The sequence below is a fragment of the Apteryx mantelli genome, chromosome 21 (genome assembly GCF_036417845.1).
Source record: "Apteryx mantelli isolate bAptMan1 chromosome 21, bAptMan1.hap1, whole genome shotgun sequence".
Lineage (NCBI taxonomy): Eukaryota > Metazoa > Chordata > Aves > Apterygiformes > Apterygidae > Apteryx > Apteryx mantelli.
The window spans coordinates 10915606-10935987 of NC_089998.1; the positions used below are offsets into that span (position 1 = coordinate 10915606).

The 20382-nt window shown below is 43.3% G+C and overlaps 1 protein-coding gene across 1 annotated transcript in view; it reads right to left on the bottom strand.

Moving 5' to 3' along the window:
- The window catches only part of CACNA1B (calcium voltage-gated channel subunit alpha1 B), a 317072-nt gene that overhangs the window by 55129 nt on the left and 241561 nt on the right, over positions 1-20382 (bottom strand). The window contains exons 27-34 of the mRNA XM_067308827.1: positions 16509-16520; positions 10357-10453; positions 8212-8372; positions 6908-7045; positions 5787-5988; positions 4028-4192; positions 3071-3181; positions 2832-2915 (exon numbers count right to left, since the gene is read on the bottom strand). Of these exons, the coding sequence (XP_067164928.1) occupies positions 2832-2915; positions 3071-3181; positions 4028-4192; positions 5787-5988; positions 6908-7045; positions 8212-8372; positions 10357-10453; positions 16509-16520 (970 nt within the window). The remainder of the gene's footprint in view (positions 1-2831; positions 2916-3070; positions 3182-4027; positions 4193-5786; positions 5989-6907; positions 7046-8211; positions 8373-10356; positions 10454-16508; positions 16521-20382) is intronic.

Below are 20382 nucleotides of genomic sequence, written 5' to 3' on the forward strand. Positions count from 1 at the left end.
CTTGTTTTTCAATGCAAGTGCCATAGACTCTCCTCCAGACTGGAAGGGGAGGAGGCTTGCAGCGCCATTGGGATCCTGGTACGATCCTGGTACAAGCCACTAGATGAAGCAAAGTGAACTGCTCTGTGGATGACATACTAAAAGCTGCAGTTATTTGCTATCATTACAAAAAATCTGTTATAAATGCAATTTATGGGACACTGTTACAAACCATCACTTGTGTAATTACACATGATTCTGTGAGTACTTCTTTTGTATGCCAGTAGCTACAAGGCCATCCAGTAATGAGCATGCTGCCACAGACGGAACAGACGGACGGAACGGATGGACTGGTGAGAGATCAGAGAAAAACTAAATAAAAGAAGTTTTGAAGAAGAAGTCTAGCAAGAAGGCAGCAGGGACCACTGGGCCCGTCCCGCCCGCGAGGGAACGCGTGCAGAAGGGGGACGCGGTCTGTATACAAACGCTGCATGAGGGCAAGATTGAAGGTGAGCGGAGATCAAACAGGCCTATTGACTGAGAGACAGGACAAGAGGCAGGGGGCTGGAGTGGCAGCGGCAGACACGTGAGTTACACATTAAAGAAATGTTCATCAGAGCAGCTTTGTAACGCGATGCGATGTGCTGCTGGGGAGATCGCAGAACTGCTGAACTATTTCATTAGACAGTTCTCTCTAAGGTTTGGCTTAATGGATCTAATCACTCATAAACCAAAAGCCTCTCAGTTACCACCTGGGAGGATAAGGGAAAGGTGTAAAGATGCTTGGAAGTTTGACCCTCTTGGATTTTGCTGTCCAACTGTTTTTAGAGTTTTTTCATGCTACTCCAAAAGCATCCCAGAGTTCCTGCTGTCTTTAATGGTGGAGACCAAAGAAATGACTGCAGCGTAAAAGGAAGGTGCAGCCTCAAGATCGCTCCATCAGTACATCCAGGCTCCCACAGGCCACGTGTCCCTTGTGGGGGTGTCTGGAAACACGGTCCCTCTCCAGCCCCAAAACAAGGAGGGGGCGGTGAAGCTCTGGCAGCACAGTCACTCTCTTGTCTCTAAAGCGTCAGCCAGTGGCATCAGGGGACAGCTGCTGCTCCCGAAAGGCTGGCGATGGGCGCCCGGAGCTCCAGACATGCTGCAGCTTGGCGTGGCCCAAGCCAACCAGCCCGTAGCTGACCTTCTACGTACCTGAGAACCTCGCTAACGCTGGGTCACCACCCATAGAAAAGGGAGGGAGCCGTAACAGCCTGTTAACTGAGAACTGAGCGCTACCTGCCGAGCAGAGAGCAGGCAAAAGCGATGGTTGCTACCTGCTGCTTTGTGCCTGCAAAATACCTGCACAAAGAAGGATGTTAATAAAAACCACGCGGGCTTGACATTATGAATGAGACACCTCCCTGAAGGAGATACACCGCAGGTTCCCTTAACTTCTGCAAGTTGACAGTGCTGCTTCCTCCTGGCCGAAGGAGAGGGTGGAAGAGAAGCATCGGTCTCTGTGTTTGTGGCTGACTTTCAAACGTTTTCACACATTTTCAAACCAAGGCAAAGGTCTGGGTGCCTTAGTCGAACAGGAAAGCATGTCCCACAGCAGAGGGAACAGATGGAGTATTTGGTACCTGCCCACAGTGACATAGATCTTCCAAGCCTTCAGAAGAAGTGGTGTTCAGATCCTGTGTTTGATCTGAGTGGCTTTACCTTGGCTGCAAGCTACGCATTAATAGGAAACGGTAATCCAAAGTCTAGGAGGGAGGATTCACCAACTGTTAAAAGAACACCATTTGTGTGGGGAGTAAAAGGTTGTTTTTCTGTGTTTCTGTACCAAGGATGTTACATAATAAGATATTTTGTTAGAAATAGTAATATGATCTTCATCACCAGCTGAACGTCCTGTAAAGAAGTCTAGGGAACATCATCTTTTAGCGTAAAAGGGAACAGTCTGAGTTCTCAGCACACACAAAACAGCTCTATAAATAAATCCAAGGGACTGAGAAGAAAAAATTACAGTAAAGTTCAAATTCATTACACACAGATACAGCATCATCAGCTAAACCATGCACTGGGAGAGGAGAGGAGCAAATTTATAAATTGGATAATATCAGGCTGTCAAATCTCGAGTCAGTCATTTGCTGCCCTTATGGAAAAGTCCTCTAGAATTTAACTGCGAGTTTGTACACCGTTAATGTAATCTCCAAATTCATTAGCAGGGATACAGCAGGCGTTTTAAGGCTGGACACTGTATGCTTTGGCAAGGCAGACTGTTCTTTTGTGCAGGTAACAGAGATGTACTATGATCCCCCACTCTGGACTGTGCATACTGACAACTTCCAGCCACAACTATTGCTCCCCCCATCTCCCCTCTTTGCACTCCTCAGCTTCACTCTCTATCCCATAATCAGGACAGGCTACGAGCTCCGAGGGACAGAGATGATACTTTCGTGAGTGGTCTGCAAAGCACCTCAAACTATAAAAGAATTATCTTCATCATAACCCTTTTGATATTTTCTCTTTATTAAATTCAACAAGATTTTTCCATAAATGGGCAAAAAACAGGGGTTAAAGTCTTTTGCTGAATGAGAAAGAGAGACTATTTCCTAGCAGGGTTACTAGCACTGTCATTCTCATCAGAGCTTTTTGCACGACTGCCTCTAGGGCAGGCAGCAGTGCTCATATCTGTGGAAAGAGCAGAGCTAATGGGAACAGGCTGCCGGGCCACCCGAGGACATCATCACACGATGAGTCCCAGAGGCAACTCCAGGGAACAAGGCTGGTAGGGAGAAGGTGCAATGTCTTGACAGGGTACAGCTTTGTTGGTAAATGAAACAAAGTGAGCAAACTGTACTTACCGCAATCTCTGTTACTAAAATATCAGTAATACTTCCCAACACTGTTACAAAATCAAAGACATTCCAGGCATCTCGGAAATAATTCTGCCAAATGAAAACACAAGGGGAATAGAGGGATCCAGAAGTTATTTTCTTTTTGCAAAGCAATGTTTTGTTTGCTTCTTTTAAATGCACATCGTGAAATACAAGTATTTCATGTAAAGAGGAAACAGTTGAAAGTAAATGAGGAAGGAACATACCAGCACACCAAAGGCAATGATCTTCAGCACACATTCCATTGAAAACATGGATGTAAACACAATATTCAGGCATTTCAACATTTCTTCATATGCTTCTGGAGCATCATAGAACTAAACCAGGACGGAAGAAAGGCTGTTACTGGAAGATCACTTATGATGACAGAATAAAATGTTCCCAGATGACCTGCCTGACTGCAAGACTCCTGCCCATTTTAGTGCTGGATTCTGTGCTCACTTTAAGCAAGACTTTGGTTTACAACACGACTATCCATGCCACTCCAGAGGCACACCGTTGCCTACATGTTATCCTAATTGGGCAGCTGGGGATTCCCCTAGCACTGGGACACTGTTGCTGGTACATATCTCCCTGCAAGCACAAAGTGGACAAGGAGGTAGGAAGGGCATTTTCAGACACTGACGAGAAGCGCAGAACTGTGTTACTGTGTTGTGTGCCAGCAAACCCTAGGAGTATGGTGACCCCTTGACTGTAAAGATACTCTAAGTTCGGCATGGGATAGCATGGGAGCGCATCCACAATATCCAGCCATTTCCATCTCTTCCTTTTGGGCACTGTGGAACATGTTCCAGAAGCTTGTCACTGCCGCAAATCTGTGTAATTTCACTGACACTGCTGGATTTAGAGCATCCCCGAGCAGTGAAGCTCCAGGCTTTTAGAGCACTGAGTTTCAGTCCTGCCGGCAACAAGCTGAAGGGAGCATGAGCAAATCCAGTGCTGAGCAGGGCAGTCCCATCTGCAGTGTTTCAGCACAACTAAGCCATCTGCCTGTGGGGACCAAAGGAATCCCACAAGGGCTCTAAAACTGACGTTAATAAGGTTAGAAGTGACAGTTGCTCCTCTCGGTCCCCCCGGCTCTCAGGTGTGGAGTACAAAGCCTCCACAACAACCACCACATTCGCTAGCCCGAAGGTACGAAGATTCAGTAACAGCCCACTAACCTTCATCATCAGAACAATAGTATTGAGTGCAATCATGACCATGATAAAATACTCAAAGGGAGGGGACACCACAAATTTCCACATCTTGTACTGAAAAGATTGCTTGTTCTGAGGCATGTAGCGGGTCAGTGGCTTGGCACTTATGGCGAAGTCTATGCAGGCCCTCTACAAAACAAAAATGGGATGAGAAGAATACAAAAAAGGGCTGGCATCCTCTATCAGTCAGGATATCGCCGGGAGAACGAGGGGAGCATTTAGTGGAGGAGGCTATTTCTAAGTGTTTCTCACACACAACGCAAGTACTGACTACTACTGTAGAATATAGAACATGATCCCCAAAGTGTGGTCGCTTTTGGACACTCCCTGAAACATCCAACCACACCAGACTCCTATGACCCCCTGCAGTCCTAGGAGACAGCCTTTCTTCACAGTCTAGCTCCCGGTAGGTCCTGATCCCTTCCTACTTAAGGAAGTGAGTTTTAAATCTACAGGCTTACTTCAGAAAACAGTCTGCTGATTCATCCTGGTAGGTAATTCTAGAAACTGAAACTGGAGAATTAGTAAAAATGTTATCTGTGCTTAAAAAAAGTATTGCGTGAAAGTACGTGAGTTTCACACAGCAAAAACGGTCCAGCTAACAACTTCTATGAAATGTGAACTGAACTCATCTGATAAATTATCCAACAAATATTGCTGAGTGACTCTCAAAGACACCCTTAGTTGGTAATTTCTGTTCACATTATTATGGGTAGAAAAGTGCATAGCAAAGTGGTTTCTACCCATAAGAAGTTCTGATTCTGAAACATTTTCTCATCTTGGACTGAGATAAGAAGTCAAAATCTCAAGATTTTTCCTACTGCAAATCTCAAGAATCATCTCCAAACATTAGGCTTTGATTTTGGACAAACAATGCACTAATGAATCACTGATTAAAGTCATCTCTTTTAATCAAAAATCAGGTTCCAGTTTCAAAATAAATGCAAAGAGATGGCTCTCACATAGCAGGTAGTTGAAGCTGTGGAACCCTGGACAAAGGTTGTGGTAGATGCTAAAAATCTACATGGATTCAAGATGAAACTGGATATATCTGTGGAAGATGCACACACAGATGACTACTAACTACAGTGGAACCATATCCAACTCAGGAGGTTCCTGAGCTGAAAATGACAGCATTTGCAGGAGTACCAAAGGAAAGCATTATTCATGCTTGCCTTGTTCTTACACCCTTCCTAAGACATCTACTTGTGGCTGCTGTCAGGAGGACACTGGCTTAGGCAGGCACTAAAATAGCCTAGTTAGAGGAGCTTTCCTTGGGCTAGCAGTAACAATTGTATTTCAATTTTACTTCTGATGACTGGCCACTAAAAAACCAAACTTTTCTGTCTCTCTTTCACAGATACATGCTTGAGCTAACATGCAACCCACTCTTCATTTTGAAGTAGAGGTGCGGTCCACAGCAATATGTGATAGTGCTTAGCTGAAGTACAGCATTGAGGGAGCCTCACTGGTTTCATTTCTATGTCAAAGAAGAAGCAGTCCGTAATTTCTTTGGTCTCTAAGTTGCTTTAGATTTCACCTTCAACCCATCTTGCCACACACCCAGTGGTAACACAGTATTTTAGTCTCCCTCTCAGATAACAATTGCTCTACAGCATCTCATGGCCTGGGAGGGATGAGAAGTAAAATTCCACCAGTATCAAGCAGTCCGAACCCCCAGATGCTAACTCCCATGGCTGCTAAATTCAGAAGACTTGGGTACCTCATTTTTCTCTAGGCTGCATTCTGACATCACTTTATCTCCTTGCTCTTGGAAGGTGATGATGATTAACGCCACAAAGATGTTCACAAAGAAAAAAGGGAAGACAACAAAATACACCACGTAAAAGATAGACATTTCCATTCGGTAGCCAGGGCTGGGACCCTGTTCCTCATAGGTAGCATCCACTGAGTGCTTCAGCACGCTGCAACCAAGCGCAAAGAGAGAAGAAAAGTCAATGAAATCAGTGTGAAGTACCAACGATACCCTGATAGTCACTCACTGGCCTTCACCCATGTGGAGGGTTTTCCACATATACTCAGGTCAAACTCAATCCCATTTCTGCAGCTGGGAAGAAGTTTTCCTTGAGCATATATTTAGGGAAACCCTTTCTCTTTTCACCATTCGGCAGAATGATGCAGATTTGCTACATACAGATCCACATATCCATTCTGGTCAAGTGAAGGGGAGAGGATATAGTTAGATCTGGCTTCTCTTCTTCTCTGGCCAATGTGGATGAAATAAAAGTGTAAAAAGAAAGGTGCAGATGGTCTCTGAGTAGCCTAGGGAACACAGTGAGGGACTGGAGAAGGGAGACTGATGTTACAGGTTCTATTCTTTATTTTAGTAAAAATCTGAACATGGAGCACAGGAAAGGCCTGCCACGTGGAAATCACTGACTGTGAATTCTAATTACGCATTGCAGCTGAAAAGCCTGCCAAAATAAAGTCTTACGCTGAACAGTAAATACAATTCTTGGCTCAAATGCCTAGTATACTTTCAGCATAGGTCACAATACTTTTTCCCTTGTTTTCTTACATTATCATTATCCATGTTACAGTTAAGAAAGTAGTGAGAGTCCAAAAGACAGGAGCAAGTAGGCTAATAAGTACTGAAAACTGCCTAAGAAGCACCACTGTGCAAGCTCAGAGGAACGCTGAGAAAAATGCACAGTCCTGCCCACTGATTCACCCTATAATCACACAAGGGACACCAGAAGCTTAGCTGATAAAAGACTATCCTTCTCTCACAGGTAACCTATTGTTTACCTGTCCCTCAGAGCTGTGCAAAGTTACCATTACTGCTGAGTTAAATTACTGACCCTATCCATCCAATGTACTCACGTTGGCCACCCTTCTCCTGTGGAGACTGTGAAAAGCGTTAGCAGAGCCCAGAGCACGTTGTCATAGTGAAACTCATATTTTTTCCATTCCCTGGGCTGCGCCTCCACTTCATTTTTTTCGTAATCGAGGTACTGACCCCTAGGAAGAACAGAGATTCAGACCAAACGAGAGAGTTGCACCTAATCAGCTATTTATCATTATTCACCAAAGAGCATCTTGAAGCCCCGGTAACAGCCCAGAGTTTGATTGTGCTACGTTTTGCACAAACAAATTAAGAGACAGCCCATAGGTTTATAACATAAGTAGAGGCTAGAGGAGCCACAGGAATTGTACCTCAAGTCTATACATGAAAGAAATTTTAATCAGGACATTCATTCATTAGACAAAGCTGGCAATTAACAGCATGGTAGTCCTCAGGCTGTCTGACCTAACAAAAAAACACGTAGTTTGATGGGGAAAGTTCTCTGGATCCTACTTCAAAGTTATAACTTCAAAATTGGTCTTGAGAGGCAGAGGGTGGGAGAAAGTTCCCTTCTGACCTAAATTATTCTATAATTCTATGTTTCTTTCTGTAATAAATCTGCTTTATTGCAAGGAAGAACTGCAGTGAAACCCTCCATCACCACCGCAAGCAAGGTGCCTGTCACAGATGAGCCCTGCACTTGCAGGGCTGGCAGAAGAGGGTCTGTTGAGGCAGGCAGACCTTAACAGCACTGAGGACTGCCACTCAGGAGCCAAGGAAAAAGGCAAGCAGGAAAGACACACATTGTGGTGGATAAAACACCTTGACAGGCAGCTGGAAAGGACAAAGCAAGCCAGTAACCGGGCATGATAGGGCTTTTAAGGTATTCAGACGCTGTCCCCTTCTGGAGCTGATTAGGAGTTCTTTAACCTCCTACTGACTCATTCTTAATTATTTATTCATGCTATTTTTCTAATTTACATAAGCTTTAAAAATCAAGGCAGCAGGTATAAAGAGGAGTCATCCACCCCTTCAGAAACACCTCCTGTGTTCAACCCTCAACACACAATGAGCCCTGCCCAAGAAATACAGCCTGCCCTCCTGTATCATTAAGCATTTGAGTAAGCATTTGCTAGATTGCAGCCATAAATGATTAAACTATTAAAACAACAAAAGGGAAAATTCACTTCTAGGGTAATTCTGCTGAAGCAGTCATCTTACCGGAAACTCATCAAACTCAGCAAAAACCCTAATGAAGCAACTTTGGGCCAGTCAGGCGAGCTACTGCTACGAAAGGAAATCCGAATTTCCGTCCGGCAGCCCCTGCCCACCGTGGTAGTACCTGCAGTCCTTTTCCAGCTCCTTCGACTCATCGGTGCAGTAGAAGAATCTGCCTTTGAAGAGTTGCACAGCAATGACAGCAAAAATGAACATGAACAGCATGTAAACTATCAGGATATTGAGGACGTTCTTCAGGGAATTCACCACGCAGTCAAAGACAGCCTGCGAGCGAGGGGGGAACAGAGAGAAGGGTTAAGGCGTCCAGAGAAAGGGAACGCGCATGCATGCACGACCTGGGCGCCCAACATCTAACTACACTTGGGAGTAATTACCCAACTTACTACCAGCACACGGTTTCAACTTGCACACCAAGCATTTGTGCATACTCTGGCTGTGAGAAATAACTCCGGGTTGCTATAGCTTCAGGCTTTCTCGTGCGAGCTTGCGCCACTGAATTCTACGGTGCTGCCCATAAAATTCGCAAAGATGATTGCCACTTGTCTAGATAAAGGTTAATCCTAAGCAAATATTTTCATGGCCAACTAACGAAATGAAAAACATACTTGTGTTTAATTTATTCCCAGTGGATAGGGGAAAGCCTCATCAAATATGTTACTTAGTGACCATTATTTGAACTGGTTGAATAATGAGAAAAAATACCAGATACAAAACAAGCAAATGCTTTGAATAGTATTTTTCTAATGAAGTGCCTATCAAAATTAATTGTGAATAATACAGTCAGCACATGTCACTAGTGAACTGTCTGCAGATAACTTCTCAAATACATTTATTACTTGGTTATTAGTCACTGATTCATTGTTACAAGTAATTTTCCAGTTTAATTTTAGTCTGAGAAGTTTGTCATAATAGAAACGTGAGCAGCGTTACTGACTGAACATGAGGTTTGTACAATACTGTTTCTGTTTCTCTGTATGGAAGTGAATAATTCACAGAATTGCATTCCTGATGTAACCCAGAAATCCTGAATTAAACACCGGAAATATCTCTAATTACCCTATTAATCTTGCTGTTTGCTGCACACAAAAATTGCATCCAGGAAAAAATGATAAAGGATTTTGAAGATACACCATGTGAATGACTTCTGCTTCACATAGAGATTTCTGAATACTCCTTTAGAAATGGTAAAATTATTCTGTAAAATAGCTTGAAAATAAAGAATACATTCAATAAAAAGCAAATGCTCTGCCTTCTGCAGTAGGATAGAGCTACTATTGATGATTTTTTGACTCAAGAATTGTGCATTTCAAATTTCCAAACAATAAAGACAATTTTCTACATTGTTCAATATTATTCTTCCTTATCTTTTGTGATGAATTTAGTACACATGAAGATGCATGGAATGAAAATTACTTGAGCGTGAATTGTGGGTAGGGACAAAAGCAAATCTTAGTAATAACTGACCCTGATTTTTATGTTGCCTTATGTGAAAACAAGAATTTGACAGACATAGTTTCACTAATGCAAAAGCACCCATCTTTCCCCTGCCATCTCACATAGAAAAGAGCCTGAAAGCCCTGCTGTTACATGAAGACATTCTCCAAGAACTCAGAGTTCCCAGAACTCCGAGATGATTTAATTCTGTAACTTCTTCCACTTTCTTCAGGGGCTGGCTGTATCTCAAAGAATTCTCGAATTGGTGTTGAATAAGTAACCACAGGCCATCACATTTATTTTACTTTGTAAGTTGGTATTCTAGACATGAAAGAGTACTGCTATAAAACCCTGCAGTATATATTCTTTAACAGAAAAGATGAACAGATTGAAATTCCTCATAGAGCAATGACGTTTTTCTTTAGACTGTGGAAAGTCTTGCAATATTCATATTAAGCTGAGTAGTGAAAGTCAAATACTCCAAAATCTATTTTTTCACGTATCATTTTTAAGGACATCGCATTTATATACTCTAATTTAATTTATATGCAGATTTTTTTCTTTTCTTTTTTTAGAAGTTTGATTTTAATGTGTATTCACAATTATTCATAAAATTGCATACAATGCTTGTGAAGGAAACGAGTTTGACATTCATTAAACATCTGCACAACTATTTTTATAAATCTGGCAAAGAGATTAATTGCAACAAAACAAAAGGAACAGAATTAACTTGGACTGAGTTTACTCAAGCCAGCTCTCACTCAGGTCGGTTGCAAATCTCCAGAGAAGGAAACATTTGTGGTTAGTCTCTAACCTTTAGTTTTGGCAGCCGTTTAATGGTCTTCAATGGTCTTAGGACCCGGAGCACTCGCAGCGACTTGATTGTGTTGATGTCCTTGCCTTTGGTTCCTCTGCAAGGGGGAAAAGGCACAAGAACAACAGAGGGAATTGTTGGGTTCTCAGGTCGCTCACTAAAATGCCTACAGATACCCAAGGTTCTACAAGTCTGGGGTTGCCACCTCACCAGGAACACACGTGGTACTCGTGAGGGCTGCAGATCAGCACCCAGGTAAGAGTCATGGCAGTCGTGATGCAGAAGGGAAGCTGTGGGCAGGACATGGCCCTTGCAAAGTTCAGTTGCCTGTGCTCTGCAGCCTCAGTTCCCTTCCCAGCTATTCCCAACGTGCCACCAAGGAGCTGGTGACCTTCCTCCCCCAGACAATAATCACAGCCGGGGTAAAAGCACACATCAGCTGCAGCCGCCAGGGCAAGAGCTGTGGCCTGTTCATCCCAACCATGGCCTGGAGTAGGGAGAAAGACACACTGGGCTCTCATCCCTCCTTCCTCACCTCTGTAAGGTGAGGTGAGGAAGACATTTCTCTGGGTGCTTCTTGCCCTTCTCTGGCATGGAAGTTGTGTCTAGAAAAGCAGGCAGTGACTCAGAGGAAAGGGCCCCTCCATGGGTGAAGGGACAGCCCTCTTCCTCTGACCAAGGCCAGCTTTCCATTTCTGCATTTTGCACACCCTACCATCATCCTCAGGCCTCTGCCGGAAGGCATGCCACCAAACCCATGCTGGACCATGTAATATGAGGCATATTACATGCCTGAAACAGCACTAGTGCACCTTCCCAGTTACACATGCAGATGCAGTAAGACACATTTTACTTTCAGTTTTTGTTAAAACTACGTGTGAGACATGAGACCATTCCTCTTGTTACCATTATGAGGTTAAAGGGGAAGGTTAGAGTTTCTTTCCAAGTGCACTTCCAAAATAAACAAAAAAATTATTTTTTTTTCCTCAAAGACACAGTTGCATCTTCTTTCAACCCAACAGCAAAACAATGGCATTCCCCTTCATTTAGTGGGAGGTGAAAAATGGGATGAAAACCTTTAACAGACTTTTATTCATGGCTACAGGCTCGGGTCTGAGGCTGTACTGAAGTAACGAAGGTATGAATGAATGAATCGTATGTTGAGCAGATGCTGAAATACCTCCTCTTCTACCCTCTTCCAGTTTGCTAAACAAGGTTCATCTTTCCAGCAGGAAAGCAATAAAATCATGATCCTAGAGACGCCAAAGAGGTATGCACAGACAGTGGAGTGCAAAGTCTCGCCCATTCCTCCCTAGCAGCCAGGCAGCCCTATATAAAGGATGGGCACCTAAAGGGAAGGGAACAGCCCTGCCTTCGCAGCTGACTGACCTAGCTGAGCCCAGGAAGATGTCTTTTTGCTTGTAAAAGACTAATAATTCAATACTAAAGAGCAATCAGGAGGCAACTTTTGGTCAAAACCAGCTAGGCTGGATTGCAGTCTGCAACCTAGAAACACACATTCCCGTCTCATCCCCAGCCTTTTTTTCTAGAGTTTCTCTAGTTACCTATCACTGTAGCTGCTCTGAAACGCAATCATCAGTGAGATGTAAGGAATTTTTGGAAGGCTCTAGGTTGTATCCTAACCACCTCTACATATAATAAAACTTACTTTTGTACATGATTTAATAGAAGTGGAGGAGAGGGGAAATGGGATGGAGATTCGTGTGTCCTCTCCCTGTCTGGTCTTTCAGGGCAGTGTTAGAGCCAGTTTAATCAGCTGTAGTCGGAATCTGACTCTGTTCGTACTGCTGTAAATCCAAGCAGTTCTCATGGAGTTACAATGGCATAAAACTGATGTGGAAAGGTTATAGGCAGAGAATCCAAGTGCTGATGGACTGTCAAGGTCCAGCACTACCGTTTGGGGACAATAGCTCAGCCATAGGCTGACAAAGCCATCACAGCTCCACGGGCAATGTCACAGACTGCAAGGCTGTGCAACCACTCTGCAGCTGGGTTATCGTCCAGAGACTCAATGCTAATGAAGTCGTACCTATCTACGCGCAGATGGGAGCTAGACCCTTCAAACTCCCTCTGCAGAGTAATCCCTACGCAAACACAAAAGCAGCAAAGCAATCAGACAATACAGTCTGCAAATCAATTTTGCAATGTAGGGAAAAACACAGAGGCAGACCAGAACTTTTTTTTTTTTTTTTTAAGTGCATTGCTCAGGAGAGTTAATGTGTTAATAACTACTCCTTGGTGAATTAGGTCTCCAAGAGAGTCACCTCCAACTTCTCAAAGAGAAGAAATCCTATGACTAATAGGGCACTGTCTCCACTATTCACCTGGCAGAAGATTTCGCAGCAGCGGTGCCAATGCGTGGCTGCAGCTTTGCATCCCTGGCTGCTGACTATCCCCTCTTACTTGGACTAATCACTTATGCTTCAAGGGGAAGAGTGCAGGTCTCTAGCAATAAGAGGAACATGTTTGACCTTTGCACGTGTCCCAGCAAAGAGCAACCCCCATAGGGTGCTCTGACTGTTTGGCTCAGAGAAAGCCAGGAAAAATCCCCTTTGGCAGCACTAGAAAAAAGATGAGAGAGTCGCTCCTTCCGCTTCTAGCTGACTCAAAAGCAGGTTTTTCAGAGGAAAAGAACACATTTTATCCCTGTGCTTGAGGCCCATTGGCTTTGTATTCAACTATGCCAATGACAGTGGCTGCTTCTCTCGTGACAAATGGCTACAGGCAGCACGAAGTTTCCAACATGCCAACAAAGAAGCCAGTGAAGATCTAAGTGGATAAAACTCATGGTCTGAAAATATTTTGGGCCTCACCCTGCTTCTGCTGACAGCTGAGATAAAATCACACCAGTCCAATGGGAGGGTGAGGTGTCTGATCCGTCTTTCTTACAGAAGGAAGTATAGGAGATTAACATTTAACAAGCTAGAGGAAAAGGCTCAACCTGTAACTCAGGCTGCAGCCAAGGACGATTAACCTTGGTGCCTATGGAAGAGCAACACACTGATGTCTGGAGGAGGCACGAACCCAGTGGGAGACATCAGCAGGAGCCAGCCACAGCCCGGCGCTGCCTGGCGGGGCCGGCTCTGGTGAGCTGCCAGGAGCTCAGGGGTTTAACCAATTAGCAAGAAAAGCAGCAGGCAGCAGCCCCTGCCTCAGCTCTGGGGAGAAAGACGGCCTTCAAAGAAGGGCGGCTGGTTCACTTGGCAGGTGCTGGCATCATGTGCTGCTCCTGAGGAGGGCGGACAGGAGCAGGGAGAGGGAGGTCGAAGCCTGTCTGGCCTCGCACATCTATTACAATTCAGCAACAGTGTCAATGGACGACCTTTGCTGCTGGTTCATAATATGCTAAATCAGCCCGAATGCTCTCAGGATTGATTTAATGCCGCAGAAGAGCTGTCATATATCTAAAAGAAATAATTTTCAATTTGCATTAAAGACCCTTTAATCTGTTTCAGAAGAAGGAGACACAGCAAGCATAGCTTCTACTGGCTCTCGCTTTAGGTTTTAGTATACCTGAAGATCCAGCTCATGTTTGCCTTTGCGTATCTGCTCTCACATCACCAACTCCTGGCAAGCAAAGATCATGCTACGGTCACTGTCACCATCTCCCTGCCACCTCGAGCAGGGTCAGCCAGACTGGCAGTCCCCAAGCTGCACCTATTCCTCAGACCACGCTGTCTGCTCCTCACAAATGCCATGGCTGCAAACCACACAGCGCGATAGGCAATTTGTTAAGGGAGGAAAGCAGCAGGAAAGAAGAAGAAGGGAAAATAGGTTGCCACCTCGCTACTCAGTCTGCCAGCCAGCTCGTCCATGGGGCTGATGGTCAACCAGCATGGGTGCCACCTCCCGGGCTGCCCCACTGGCTCCTGCTCCCTCAAAGGCCAAGCAAATCAATCAGCTTGCTCCATGTTGTCCAGACACTTGGGGGTTTTACTGGGTGAGGAAGGTAGGGCAGAAAGCAGTGTAGAGGTAGGGACTAAGGACATAGGGGTAAGAAAAGACTGAAGGTGGGAGGATTAAGGGATGTATGGTTGGGGCAGAAGGAAGAAAAAAAAATAGTATGTAGGAGGTAGGGACACCTTGGCCCAGAAATATATTCAATTCTCAATCATTTGGGGGCAAATTTCTGGTCATGGCCCAGTTTAGCAGCACAGTCACTTTCGGGTAGCAACCGAACTAAGAAACTGTGACAGTCCTATCTGGTTTCAGGCAGAACCACAGAATATTCTGCACTGTGTCTTCTGGTACTCCTCATTCCAGGAGATCTAAAAACCTATTCAGCAGCTACATGCTGTGCTAAATAACAGTTGAACTAATAAGGCCTCCGGGAAGCGAAGCTCCAGAGATGGGAACAGAGATACTTCCTGGCTCTGAAGGAGCTTGCTTGGGTCTTACAGGGCTGGCTCCAAGCCTGAAGCAATAACCTCCATGGACTCCAGACTTCCAGGAAGGTCAAACAGACCTACTGGGGGCCAATGAAGAGACAGGGCAGAGCAAATCTTCTTTCCTGGGTGTATGAAAGGCGGCGCTGTTCTTCTCTCACACAGAAGAGGATGCAGATCACTGCATGGGGAGCTTCAAACCAAAGGGAAGACAGCTCCAGTCCTTTAAAACTCCTTCTGCCTGAAAGAAGGATACTAAGAAGGGTTGATATGATTTTTTCTTCTTGCAAGCACCTAAGCAAATAGAGAGCATGAGCTGATTAAAAGTTAATGGGCTTTATGATCTAAGTCATACAGAGAATTTTAAAAATCATACATATTTCTTCTCACAGTTAGATTCTTGCTACAGGAGAAAGCTTTTTCAAAGGTCTGGTACTAAGAACTAGAGCAATGCAAACTGCATTTTGATTAAATATACCTTTTCCAACTAGTCCAGTGTGTCAAATAAAACCTATAAAAAATGTTTGGTTTTTTGAAGAGGCCTATCCCCTCCCCTTTTCTTTTACACCACTCTAGTATAAAGCTAAATGCCCCAAAATAAGAGGTCCAGATAGAATTACGATTCAGCCAAAAGGTGTATATGAGTACACATTTGACCAGAAAAGTCCTAACTGCATATTTCTCACCACAAAAATAAATTGGTATGGAAGGAAGTTCTTAGCTGAACTGCAGAATGACAGATGGCAAACAGAAGCCTTGTGACTGAAAAAAAACACAAGGAAAATAGAAAAATTGCATTAGGTCAATTCTGCTTGCATTAGGCCAGTTCTGTTTTTCCCGGGGCAGTTTGCTGCTCATTTATTCAAAACAAACAAACAAAAAATTAAGAGCGCTTTGTTTGGCCTTTTTCCCTTTAATAAATAAATGATCCTTTAAAAAATTAATAGTTTTTTAAAACGGAAGCTTCTTGTTTCTGTTTCTCCTGCCAGCAGCTCTGATTTCACATACATGGGCCTCTTAGAGTCAGAACATTAAATATTCAGAGCCGGGTGGAGTCAGAGTCTTCCGCGATCGCCTGAAACCCCTAAGGCAGAAAGCGGATTCCTCCATGGCAGCGTAAATGAGGTCACTCAGTTCTGCCCGAGTGCGGCGCTACCCTCTTCCAGGGGCTAAATGAGATGGAAGAAAGAAACGAGCACCCAATTTCTTGGACCACAAAGACCTTTCTTTCAGCCCCTCTCAGCGCATTGCAGTTATCTTTGCTGGTAAAGCCCGTTGGAGCTCCTGCCCCGCGCGGGACACCGCGGCTCGGCCGGGTGACCCTCCTCACTCCCCGCAGGAGAACCTGGCTCTGCCCCAGCGACAGAACTGCCACGACCCAGCAGAAGGTGAAAGGCAACTTCTGCTACCTCCTTCATTAGCAGTTCCCTCCGCCAAGCGCCAAGCTCTCGACACCCTGTTTCCACCCTTTTTGATCGGTACCTATCTGTTTATCATAGTTTCTGACTTTCGGTCAAGTACAGCAATCGTCACCTGGCTTTCTAGTCTGCTTCTCTCCTCTGTTGAAAGGAAGTTGGGATGAATGAGAACTGTTAAGGGAAAATACATTCCACTGAATAATGAGCAATAAAGGGACAAAGGAGTCAATGCGATGGGTGTAACATGGTTCATTTCCACAGTGGCAAGTGTGTGTACACACATTTGACAGGCATAACAGTGCAGCGAGAGACAGGAATAACGTATTACCCCATGAAACTCCTAGAGAGATTCCAGCAAGAAGAAGACAAAGAAAGAGCAAAGTCAATGACAAACAGAAACATAAGGCTATACAGTGTACCCCATGCACATACAGTTATGTGCTGGCAAATAATCCCATCCCCTGTCCCGCACCCACCAACTCAATGTTCATAAAATAAAATAGCAAGAAAGCAACTATACGGCATATACCCACACATGCCCCGACATTACATTAGCCCTTCGACTGACAAGTAGACAGTACAAATATACTTTCATCCTACTGACACTTTGGGAGGTAAATAACTTCTGTTTGGAAAATGCTATGAAAATCATGGATTTTTTTTCAAATACCAGTGTGAAATTCCATACATCTCAGCTACTTTGCTATTGTTGAGAATATAAAAAAGCAATCTCTCTACTCCTATCCATCAACTATTGCTATTATACAAGTAGATTTTATGCTTGGAATTAGTAAATTTTGATGACAAATGTACTACCTTGCCTTAAGCTTCTCTATTTCCCATTCCCTGAAGACTAAAACAAGTCTATATGTTTGCGGCATGTTTATCTATCTCTAGAAAAAGAAAGGTATTTCACTTTGAAATACACTGCTATATGGAAGACATAATTTTATTATTGTTATAAGTATTACTAATCTTTCTAGCATGTCATTGGGGACCTTGCTTTAAAAGATGTTTTTTCAATTACAGTCAAGCAGAAAATACCTTCTGAAGAGTTACAGGCAGAAGGTAGGCTGATATCTGGTTTGCAAGGTTGAGGTGAATTTTATGTACCTTGCAACAACAACTTATACCATCATCTGCCTAAACAAATACAGATTGTTGCAATGTTCCTGATGCCAATATTTCAGGGAGGTCTGGTTTTACTAGATTTTGAGTGATATGTCTATTCAGCAAGAAATTAATTCAGATCACCTTTACTGGACACCAACGAGGTCAAGAACATTCAGGTAGTGAATTAAATCACACTGGTTGAAGGGTAATCATGGATTCTTGCAAACAGAAACTGGCAACTGCCACACTAAATACATTTTTACAGTAACACTGATGATGAGAGACAGGACTCTAGTATTTGCTAGCAAAAATCCCACCAACAAAACACAAAGATTACCCAGCTCTTTCACCAAAAGCTCGTTTTCAGGATAATCAAAACTCAACAGGCTCAGTGTCCATCTGGTTTGACCAAACAGTGCAGTTGGGCTAAAGGACGTGACTATCTAAATTTCATCTGAGCAGTCTGAGGCTTCAAGTATTCAGAACTGGACTTGCAGGCACCGAGAGCAAGTCGTCGTGTACGAATGACTGCATTTCCTGCTTTAATTTTAGACTAGAGATACTACAACTATTCTCTGAATTGCATGCCAGCACTCACACTGCCAGATGAAATATGGACACGTAGCAGAGGTTACAGTCATAATAAACATCTTAGAAGAAATTCAAATTTTTCCAAGCCTCAGAAATAAGTTTGACTCGCTTTTAATCCGGGAGGTAGTAAATAGGCAGGTTTTATTCATTCATTTTCCATAAATCCCTGCTCAGTACTTACTCAAAGAGCATGTAAAATAGAAACAGCTTGGGGCATGTTATTACGAAGCACAGTCAGGGGATGTAAAAGGAATTCATATAGAGGCTGACGAGGTGCTGTTAGAAATTCATGACCCAATGTGAGCAATGGAAATCCTGAGCACAAAAAGACTCCAAAGGATTAAAAATCATTCCTTTTAATCAATAACTTGCCCAAAAGAAATTCATGTTCAAAGAGAAGACATTTTAAAGGCCTTCCCTGGTGTTTGTTCAGAGCAGCTCTGAACGGCTGACTAAACACCCCTTCGCCCAGTCTGCCTTGGTAGTCTGAATTCCTAATGGAAAAGGGTTTGGGAAATTCAGAGTGGACCACAGACTTTAGGCAATATTGCTTTGAAAAGTAATACTTGTGACTAACATTATTTTATTTTTATATCTCTCTTCAATTCTAGGGAGTTCGGGTTTCTGCTTTTCTTTTTTTTTTTTCTTTTCTTTTTTTTTTTAAGAACCTTTAGCTTAACTCAGTCTTACCCCATTCAGAGCTGAGAGATGTTATGGTAATACACTTCATACACAGGGACATTGAGCCACAGACATGTCTAGTCAAGCCTGAAAAACAGCCTCTGTTCTCTGATGTGCAATTTCAGGTAAGCAAGACACATTCCCAAAAACCGCTCAGCTCTTCCCTTCCAAAATGGCCTTGCCTACAACAGAGCACCCAGCTCTTCTGAAAAACAAATTTCTAACATGTAGTGGCAAAGTCTCCAAAAGACAGGGGACAGGCTCCTTTTGAAAAATTTATATTGGACATAACTTGCTCCAAGATCAAAACAAGTCTCCAGGGCAGGGTTGGGTACAAAAAGCCTAGACCCCACTGTCTCTATTCAGAAAATTGTCACTGTCACTTCCACTGAAGGACAGCAAATGACGCAGCTTGATCATCTAACCATTCACAGGAAGGCTCTGGTCACAGCTGATTCAAAGTACAAGTATAGGATTAAAGAATCCACTTATATGACTTAAGGTCCATTTCCTCTGTTCCGTCTTTAATACAGCCTTATTGGAAAAAGGGGCAAAAGAAAAGTGCCACTCGTCCATTGCTTCAAAAATCATACCACCAATGCCAATCCCCTATCCTTCTGTTCAGAGACTCCACAGCAGGAGTCAAACCATCTTAGATGCTTTTTATCCAACACTTGCTACGAAGAAGCATAAAAGCTCTAAAATACAGACCTCACAGCCATAATGGGGAAGGAATTTTGACACCTCAGAAGATGACAGACTTCTGAGAAACATTCCAGGTCAACTTTATCAGAAAGATCTGGTAACTTTTTAGGCTGCCAGGGACACAAAAAGCATTTTGCATCAGCAGAGTGATGCGCAGTCACATAAGAGGAGCAATAGCTATGGCTGTCTGCCTAAAAATCACTGTCATTCTCAAATATACAAAACACACTCTCACTCTTCCTTGCCAGGTGAATGCGTTTTTTCATTAGCAAGTAAAATGCTGTTCATTTCTTCACCTTCTTTAATCATCCTGTCAACAAACAGGTGAGTGAATCTGAAGGCATGGGATGCTAAATGTTCCCTGTAATTATTCAAGACTACCTTATCAGAAGATTGAACTGGCCATATCCTGTAATCTGTCTCCAGGTCAATTCCTAGAATTTCCCAGGAAAATGGAAACTGTTAGCGATACAGTTATGCAGTTGCCCAGAACTACAAGGGGAAAATTTCTTTCCAGAATCCAACCTGAGCTCCCCAAGTTCTGAAGAGCCTGCATTACTCTTCCTACAGTCTGTTCCAAGAAATATATTCAAACTGAAAACTGATCTTCATTTTTTAAAACAATTCATCAGTGTCTGTTGCTCAAAATCCTGTATGACATTAAAGGAGTACATGGAACATTATTTAATGTCATAAACAGAGAGCAGTGACTTGAGGAAGGGAACAATTAGCATTAGAAGTGGCATTCTCACAAGTACCCTGAATGAGAGAACAGTACAAGAGAAAAATGCAAAAGGTAAATAAATCAGAAACATCTATTACTCTAAAAATAGTGTTTTGCAAAGATTTCACTGAGATGTCAGCTGATCTCATTAGTATTTTTTTAATAATAAGAAAAACTTTTAAAACAATTTCCTGGATGACTACCAGAAACTGTTAATAATAAGTCCTGGGAAAGAAGTTGGCCAGAAGGTCACAAAAATCTTGGCTCACGTTTGAAAGAACAGAGAATGGACTCACCATAAAGTTGGAAGAATTTTCAAGAGATTCCACAACACTTAAATTTAGGGCTTTTCTTCCCCCAGCTTTGAGGTGATAAAAGGTGCAAACTG